This window comes from Poecilia formosa, unplaced genomic scaffold, assembly GCF_000485575.1.
Source record: "Poecilia formosa unplaced genomic scaffold, Poecilia_formosa-5.1.2 Scaffold134, whole genome shotgun sequence".
Lineage (NCBI taxonomy): Eukaryota > Metazoa > Chordata > Actinopteri > Cyprinodontiformes > Poeciliidae > Poecilia > Poecilia formosa.
In genome coordinates this window covers 284,890-294,460 of record NW_006800073.1, presented here as the reverse complement: position 1 = coordinate 294,460, position 9,571 = coordinate 284,890, and the positions used below count along the sequence as shown (strand labels likewise).

General features: G+C 36.2%; 1 protein-coding gene across 1 annotated transcript in view; it reads right to left on the bottom strand.

Annotated features, from left to right (window-relative positions):
- Nucleotides 1-8,706, bottom strand: part of cacng2a (calcium channel, voltage-dependent, gamma subunit 2a) — a 59,742-nt gene extending 51,036 nt beyond the window's left edge. Inside the window, exon 1 of the mRNA XM_007562099.2 lies at nt 7,131-8,706. Coding sequence (XP_007562161.1) covers nt 7,131-7,356 — 226 coding nt within the window. The 5' untranslated portion in view covers nt 7,357-8,706. The remainder of the gene's footprint in view (nt 1-7,130) is intronic.
- Between the last annotated feature and the right edge of the window lie 865 nt (nt 8,707-9,571).

Below are 9,571 nucleotides of genomic sequence, written 5' to 3'. Positions count from 1 at the left end.
ACACACACACACACACACACACACACACACACACGGCTCCGACCAGAGGCAGGCGGGGGATAGAAAAAACTGAGAGGTAATAATTCAACATGTTGTTACTCAAGTAAAAGTAGAAATACTTCATAATAGAATTACTGCTAAAAGTAATTTTTTTCATAAAAGTTACTCAAATAAATGTAATTGAGTAAATGTAACTAGTTATTACCCAACTCTCTCTACGATGGAGTATTAAGAAAAATAAAAAAGTAATAATATTATCAGAATAAAGTCATAGTAAACTAGTAGAGTTAATTCTCCAATATTTAAATATGTGGTTCATTTATTCAAACACTATTGTGTTTATTTCATGTACAGTTTGAACAGTTTAGCCTCAATCTGGTCGCTCGTCATAAAAACTCACTGCAGTCTAAGGGCTCGCCGATTTATCAATTTCATCGGTTAATATATATTTTTAAAAATTCTTTTAAATTTTAAATTTTTTTCTACAGATGCGCTCCTCGGGTCAGAACACTCAAAGCCACCATCTTGATTGACTATCAACTTTTACAGCTTCTGTTTGTTGGACTTTGACTTCAAGTAAACTAACAACATATTTTACATTTCAATAATTCAGTTGTAGTGATGCAAAAATAAAGTCATATAACAATAAAATGGAAATAATAGAGTCATAATAGCAGAATAAATCATATTTGGAGAATGAAGTGGTAATTTTATGAAAACTCAACCACAAAAAACAACAAAACTTTTGATATTTTCTCATTTTGAGACATTTCTCCAGTAAAGTTAATCTTTTTTCAACCCGTCTGACTCTGTTCTCATAATTAAATATAAATTCTTGGAGCCTGACCCCAATACTCTGTCATACAAGTCATAAACGATAATTTAAATAAAAGCCACTTTTGAAAATGTTTCTGTCTTTTGTCATTTCTTTATTAGAAAAAAAATAAAATCATAAATCTCCAAACATGATGTCTGGAACTGATGGAAACTCCTCATCCAGGCACTGAAGCATAATTACCATCTGAAATATTCAACCTGATTTGACTGAAATACAGTTTGTAGCAAGTCGCCTGCGTTTCTCCAGCTGTTTCACTGCATTTCCTTAATATAAGGAGCTTAAACTACCTCTAATCAGACATACTTGCTTTTTAAGACCCAATTTCCTGCACAGGAAGTCATTTGAATGAGAATTTAAATGAATCTGACCCCGGTAAGTGAACGCAGCGCCCTGATTTTCCACTCCCATTCCTCCTCCAGGGCTGAACATCATCCGTGAATCACAAATGACAAATCTGGGTTTATTTCCTGCCTAAATGCACGCTCAGTTCAAAGGAGGAGCTGATCGTGGCGATGCAGAAGCAGTGCCCAGAAACACAGCGAGCTGAAAGTGTGAAGCGTTTTGATGTCATCCTGACTCCGGCTTGTTTTGTTTGCTGGTTAAATAACGACTTGGCCTGGATAAAGGCCGGTCACTAACGCAATTACGGTCCAGCTGTGATTAATCCTGCGAGCGGCACAATAACAACCGCATTGTCTCGCATCTGAAGCAAAGTGGGAGAGCAGCTCGGTTTCCAATACATAAAGGAGATTATCGGGTGTAATTAATGTCAATTTATAGTTTGTTAGATTCAGAAGTGGACAGAGTACTCAATAAATTTACTCAAGTAAGAGTAGGATTTATTGATCAAATTATCAATCATTTACTATTTAAAAGTTACATAATCAGATGGAACAAAATATGAAGTTAACTGGACATTTTGGTATTTTAAGGACAAAATGACAATAATTTATATAAGTAACAAAAAATAACAAAATCAGGCAAAAGAGAAATTTTCCAAATCAGTTTCTTTCAATAAAAAACTTAAAAACTGCAGGTCTGTGTCTGGTGGATTTTTGGTTAAAACATGTTTATCATCCAGTGGGTAGAAAATCCAGAAATTCTACTGAAGTAAAAGTAAAAATTCTTCATAATAAAACTAATTATGTAAAAGTAAAAAGTATTTTTTTCCAAAAAGTTACTCAAGTAAACAAAACTTCAATACAATCAATTAACTGACAGTCGCCAGACTTTTTTTCAGTGTTGAAGTTTAGCCGCCGTCCAGCAGAGGGCGCCGCTGGTCAGCATTTAGCGAAGACCGGTGATACAGAAACGAACCGGTCCAGAGTCCAGTATGAGATTTAAAATGCGTTTCATGCGGTTCTGTTTTGAAATATAAACGTAACAGAATATTTAATCTAGTTCTAGTTCCACTGGCAGATTGTTTCACTTATTGCTGGCACTTTTTCATCAATGTTAGGGAATTATTAACTTACAACAAGCTTCTATATGTTGCTGAAGAGACGCTGCTAAGCTAGTTTTGTCTTAATTCAAGTACAATTTTTTGCGCTGTAAACTAGACCAAAAATGAAGTGTGTTGGTATTTAGAGTTGTGTTGCTGCTCCAATCATGATGAAAGTCAGAATGCTCTAATCTCTTCATGTTGGATTCAAAACTACAACGTTAATCAAACAACCTGCAACATGGTTTTCTTCCTTTTAGGATAATTGTTTGTTGAATTTACCTGCTATAATCCTTAGAAATAAAATTAGACCTCAAAGTAAATTAGAAACTGGTGAAACCCTGATTAGTGCGTCTTGTTAGCTTTGACTCTTTTAGCTAACCGGTACCAGTCAGACCAGAACAGAACCTCAATGGGTAACTTGAGAGCATAGTGCTGTTTGTTTTTTTAAACAGCAGATTTGGACTACAACCCACAGCAACACGATCAATTGGAATTTATAACCCAGGTTTGCAAAGCTTAAACGTCAGCTGACAACTCTCATTAAACTCCATAATGTTTAATCCTGTGCAGAAAAATCCATAATGTTGCATCATCACAGCAGCTTGTGGTGGAGAATAAATGAATTTAAACAAAAACAATAGCAGGACTGCAACTAAAGATTCACAATTAATAATCAGATTAAAAATTAGCATATCTCAAATTTCCATTTAAGACATTTTAGAAATATGTTTAAAGATGAATAAATAAGGACATAAACACCCCTTTAGTGAAAACTTTATCATTTATAGAAAAGAATGCACCTGCAGTTTAAAAAAAACTTCTAAGAATACTAAGCTCAGCCGTTTCTGCTTGATTTAATACACAGTGTGTGTAATTTCTTGATTGTATTTTGGATTAACTGATTAATAATTGAATGCAAAAGGTGGTTAATAGAAAATAGTTTTATTTAAAGAATTTGAACCAGGTGAAACTGAAACTGACACTTGAGGAGTTTTGGGTAAACAATGATTTTTTTGCCTTAAATGCAAAATGTATACATGTGACATTAGTTGTGTTTCAATTAAAAACGTGCGCAAAACATTGCAGATATTCTGCTAAGGTTGAAAATACACAATTTCACAATTTTCACTGAATAAGAAATGCAATTAAAGTCACACATAAATACGTTTGTTCACGCAATGTCATCCTCCTCTTACCACTTCCTGTCTACGTCTTCTTTGGCGCCTCTGACAGTAGTAACATCCTGTTGTTGATCATGTGAATCCTGTGATGCGAAAATAACTGTTTCTATTGCAGTTGTGTAAAATACAATTATGATATGGCTGAAAAACAAACTAAACCTAATCCAAAAACATTTTATTGAAATATTTTAGTGTTCTTCAAACTTTTGTGTTTTCATTAAGCAAATTTATTTTTGTAATTCCAATTCGCGTAATTTTATGCTTACAGGAAACACAGCTTCTGCTATTCTTTCAGCAAACAACCTTTTTAAGTTTGTATAATCCAGTTAACTTTTCATCGATTACTAAATTAGTTGATGATTATTTCAGTTATTGATTAATTGCAATTAATCGTTTCAGCTCAAACTGAGAAACCGTTTTCCTGCAGACCTGAAACTCTGCAGCCTCACAAGGTTAAGTTTGTCTCCTCCCTCCGGAGTCATGACAGGAAACGCGTCTCCTCCGTCTGACAGGGCGACCCTGGAGATCGTCTGGAAACCTGAGCTCAGGAGGCGAGGCTGGAGACAGGTCAGAGGTCACGTGACAGCTACTGCTGCTGTCATCATGGCTGTCAGGCAGGTCAGCTCCAAACGCCCAACAGAGCATCGCTGCACCTCTACAGCAACACGACGTTTAGCTCCAGACGCAAAAACACAAAATCCTACCAAGTATTTCTGTCCAGTTTCTACAGCAAATATCTTAATATCTGAAAATAAGACAAAACAAACTTATAAGTAACTTTTAATCAAGATACTGGAGCTTGTTTTGGATTAATAATTCCTTAATATTGATGAAAACTTCTAGTTCCAGATTCTTTCTAGATTATTTCACTTATAACATGAGAAAAATGTCTTGTTATAAGTTAAATAGTCTTTTAGTGAAACTAAAACTTTTTCTTCAGTATTAATCAATTATTGACTTGAAACAAGCTGCTACATCTTGCTGAAAAGTTGCATGTAAGTTTGTTTTGTTTTATTTAAAACATACTAAGATATTTGCTGCAGAAACCAGAAGTACTTGGTAATATTTGATGTTTTTGGAATAAATATGACCATCCTGAGTCACAGCAGCTTCACCTGCAGCTTCCCTTCATTAGAGTAAAATTATAGGGAATATTGGACAATAAATCAGGAAATTAATCCATATTTCATTATTTAATCTGACTAAATTCACTGTTTCAGATTGCTTTAATAATCCAACACTGAATTATTTCACTGCTGAAATCAAAATCTGAAATGAATCTACTAGTCAGGATTTTTTACAACTTGAGTTTTGTAAATTAAAAATGGATTTAAACACTTAATATTATTTCTTTCGACAACCTACAGAAAACTTTAAACTATTATATTTTTACTCACAGAAAATTAACTTCTTAAATGCAAAGTTTTGCTTCGTTGATCCAGAAATATTTCTGTTTAGTTGCATGTTTGACTTTTTTTTTTTTGTTAGATTTGATGCTCAGTTTATAAAGTTTTCATTGTTTCATGTTTCTCTGAGTCTGAGTTGTTTTTCCTCTTAGATGAAACTTTGGAAACATAAATAAATGTTTAAATCAGAAACGTATTTTCATTTTGAACCAAATCTTTAAGATTATATTTATGTCTCTTCCGATCAGCTCCTAATTCTTCTGTGTCATTATGAAATAAAACAAACGTTTAAAATATAGTTTTCCCTCTTTTGTCATTGAAAAATTGCATTGAATTTCCACGTTTGATTTATTAAGTTTAAAACTATGTGGATTCCCCTCCCCACAAATGTCAACTTCCCTATTTTTACAAAATTTTATTGTTTATTTATCTGTTCTCTAAAGTTTTATTTCACTGAACTGAGGGGAAAATGGACTCTTTGGATTGTAAAGTTTAAACTCATTTTCATTTCGGGTCGAATCCTTAAAGGGCCGTTTTGTTGCAGGATTTAAAACTACCATTTAGCAAACTGGTAAAGTATTACATCTAACATCGTTTCATATTGATGTAATTTGGCAAATAAAACCTGATTTGATTTGACTGATAGAATAATATTTAAGCACACAACTGTTATGTTAAAGTTTTATTTCTGTGGCTTCAACTCGGACTGAACAGATTCACTTGTTTCTAAAACTACAAATAAAAACATTGCGTAAAAATTAAAATTATCGTTCATAACTTCTTCTGATCGCTGATTGAAGAAAATCTATCGGAGGGAATCCCAGTGAATGGGAGAAAGCCCAGACTGAGCAGGAGGTGAGATTTAAATCGAGCTGCACAGGAAGCTGACGTCCAGGCTGATAGTTCATGTTAAAGATTAAAGAACAAGAAACACAAAAAGTTTTTCTTTCTTCTTGCAGATAAACAATCCTCTGATTCCTCAAAATGAAGTTTTTTTCTTTTCTGGATTGTTTCATTTAAAGACAAAAAACTAAGATTTGTGCTATTTATTTTACACCAACATTCTCCTTAACCTGCTGCTTGTTATGATCAATATTTATATTTCACAACAGAACAAACTTTGCATCTTCACTGCAAAAACATCTTAGCTGGTTTTTTGGTCCAGTTTCTAGATCAAATATCTTAGTTCACTTGAAACAAGATAAAACTAACTTACAAGCAACTTTTCAACAAGATATAAGAGTTTGTTTTAAGTTGATAAATACTTAATATTGATGAAAAAGTTATTGATTAAATGGCAGATTATTTCAATCATAACATGGAAAAAAGTTTTGTCAAGTTAAATATTCAGTCACTGGAACTGGAACTTTTTCATCGATATTAAGGAATTATTTACTTAAAGGAAACTTCTTTATCTTGCTGAAATGTTCCTTCTAAGTTAGTTTTGTCTTGTTTCAAGTGAACTAAGTTATTTACTCCAGAAACTAGACAAAAATACTTGGTAATATTTGGTGTTTTTGCAGTGTAGTTAGTTGATTGTGCTATAAAATGTCACTATGTGTCTGGAAAACATGTCATACATTCATAAATACAAACAAAGGCAAGTTTGAAAACCAAAAAAGCACAAAAAAGAGCAAATCAGAAATAAGGTGACAGAGCTGCACACTTTTATCTAGTTTCTATTACACTTATAATAAGACTAAACTAACATACAAGTAACTTTTCACAAGATAAAGCAGCTTGTTTTAAATCAATAACACTTTAATCTTAATATTTAGCTCCACTTTCAGATTATTTCTCTCATAAGACATTTTCCCCAAGAGAAACAATCTGCCGGTGAACTACTTTTAAAATCAAGATTAAGGAGTTACTGGTTTACAACAAGCTCTTATATTTTGCTGAAAAGTTACTTGTAAGTTAATATTGTCGTATTTCATGTGAACTAAGATATTTGCTCTAGAAACTAGACAAAAATAATTGGTAATATTTGGTGTTTTGCAGTGTAGTTAGTTGATTGTGCTATAAAACGCCAGCATGTGTCTAGAAAACCCATCAAGAACACAAACAACACCAAGTCTGAAATCCCCCAGATCAACCATCAACTACACAGAAAACCAAATCAGCTGATATTTGCTCAGACTTTGCATTTCGCGGTGTTTGTTTCTGCATCGACTGAGACGTTGCAGAAGTTAAACTACCAGTTGCGCGAACATCCCGGAAGCTCCAGAAGCGGAAAAGTTTGAGAGCCTCTGACTTCCTACCTTCCAGGCAGCAGGTCCTCCACAGGCCCGAGTGGGTCATCACCTCCTCGTTCTTCTTGCTCGTCTCGTTCTCGCTCATCGACTTGGTCCTGCAGACGCCGCGGGAGTACAGCCAGTAGTCCGTGCCGACCGCGATGGTCATGAGGCTGAAGGCCGCGAAGGCGCCCACCGTGGTCAGCAGCATCTGGACTCCGCGGTCGAACAGACCCATGTTTCCGCATTCCATGAAAGGGGGACCCCCTTTCCTCTTGATGTACAGGAAGTAAATATTTGAAAATTTGCGGGACCAAACCAAGCCGAAAAAACGGGCTAGACTCGAGCGGAAGGAGAGGGAGGAAGGAGGAGGAGGATGCGGTAGGAACCTTATGGTTGCGTTGGGTGAGGACCTCCAAAAGAGAAAAAAATAAACGACCAAATTTAGAGTTTATGGAGAGGAAGAGGCAGGAATGTCTCTTCCTCTGCGGTGAGTTTCACTTTTTCCTCCAATAGGAAGCGGAAAATGACACGGCCTGTAGCTGCAGAGGTAGCCCCCACTTGCAGCGAGAAAAGCTGCAAATGTGGATAAAAACACGGAGTTACAGAGATGAGTTAAAGCCTGAGGAGGCTCAAAACAAACCCAAAGGCTGGAGCTGGACCTACATGAGATCAGCTTACAGTTTAATATCACTTCACTGTTAGCTAATATTACTAATAATTATTATATTCTAGAGGGTTTGTTAGTCGGTTAAGGGTCATAAATGAATGACGGAAGGCATTTCTCTCGTTTTAACAGAAGAGAGTAAACAATTCAAGTCCTCTTCCCAGGAAAAATCTCTCAAATCAACACGGTGGAAATGAGGAAATCAATGATGAATTAATTCATCGGCAGGCCAGGAAAACAGAAAATACCAGAAATAATAAGAATGGAGGGAGGGAGGGGGGAAATAATAAAAAAATTATAAATAAATAAATAATAATTAACCGCTCAGATTTTCCTTTTTCTAAAATTTTGGTCTCCAGTTTCCATATGGAGCCTTAGAGCTCTGGGCAGGTTTCCGCCGAAAATGGGGGTCTGCGGTCAGAGGAGGCTCGGCCGTCGACGATCCGGAGAGAGCGGGGCGCATCCGGCAAGGCAAGCCGACCATCACTCGACATAAAGCCGACAGAAGAGCCAGGAGGACGGGGAGTCAGAGTGGGCGCCGATGGAGGAGGAGGAGGAGGAAGATGCTGCTGCTGCTGCTGCTGATGAAGCCGCCGCTGCTCCCGTATCCAAATTCACCGCGGCGGGATCACACCCAGGACAGTCCCGCTTGTGTAGTAGCCCTTGCGCCATGTATTGGGAAGAAGAAGAAGAAAAAAGAAAAAAGGAGCTCGGATGATCGTTGCAATGCTCCCCCTCCTCTTCCTCTCGTTCCTCCTCCTCTTCTTCCTCTCCTCTTCCTTTGCGCTCACGGATGGATGCGGGTTTGGTCGCTTTTGCAGGAAGAGAGGAGGAAGGAAGAGAAAAAAAATCTATATTACACAATCAGGAGAGGGAGACGGTGCTGGTGTTGTCACGATGTGTGCGTTCACACGCTCACTTCGGCTTCTCTGCGCTCAGTGAGAGCAGTTTGCGGAAGCCGCTCTGCAGCTCGTCCGGAAACGCACAAGAAATAAAAATAATAATAAAAACATCTGCTGGGGGGATTTTCTCCTCTTCTTCCGTTTCACTTTTTTGGTGAATAGTGAATTCGTAGGTGAGATTTACGCATTTCTGAATCCAATTGTTGCAGCGTGCTCTCTGAAGCACATCCAACTTCACTAATTTCCTGCCAAATAACTGATAAAACCACAAATATGAACAAAAATGTAAAGATTTTAATTTTAGTCATTCATTAAATGTTTGATCTCATGATAAAATGTACATTCGTATCTTTGAATGGCGGATATTTAAGCAGTTAAGTCGCTGTTTTAAACGGAGTGGTGCTGAAAGGACAGCTCCCCGCAGCGCCCCCTCTGTGGACTCTGTCTCCCTCTGCTGGCCAAGCATTATAACTACAACAAATAAAAACAGTGAATGTCCTCTTGTCCTTAAAAATCACATTTTCCTCTGACGTTACACAAAATATATCAACAAATAAATATCAAAGTAGTCCTATTAATGCTAAAATACTTTACATAACTTATATTTTAACTAAAATATTTCAGTGAAAACAGTAAATCGTGCTGGAACAGAATGTTCTGTCTCATTTACAACAAACTGTTTCATAACTGCAGCCAATAATAATCTGTAAGGAAAAAAATAATCTTAACTATGCTTAGTGTCTTTTTTTTAATTGGTTGTGATCAAATTCATATTTGTATAAATAAATCGGAGACTATTTTTAAAAATAAATTCACATAAAAGAAAAAAATTCAATATTTGAAACATAGACGCACTGATCAGAATTCTGTCCTTCCTTCCTTCCTTCCTTCCTTCCTTC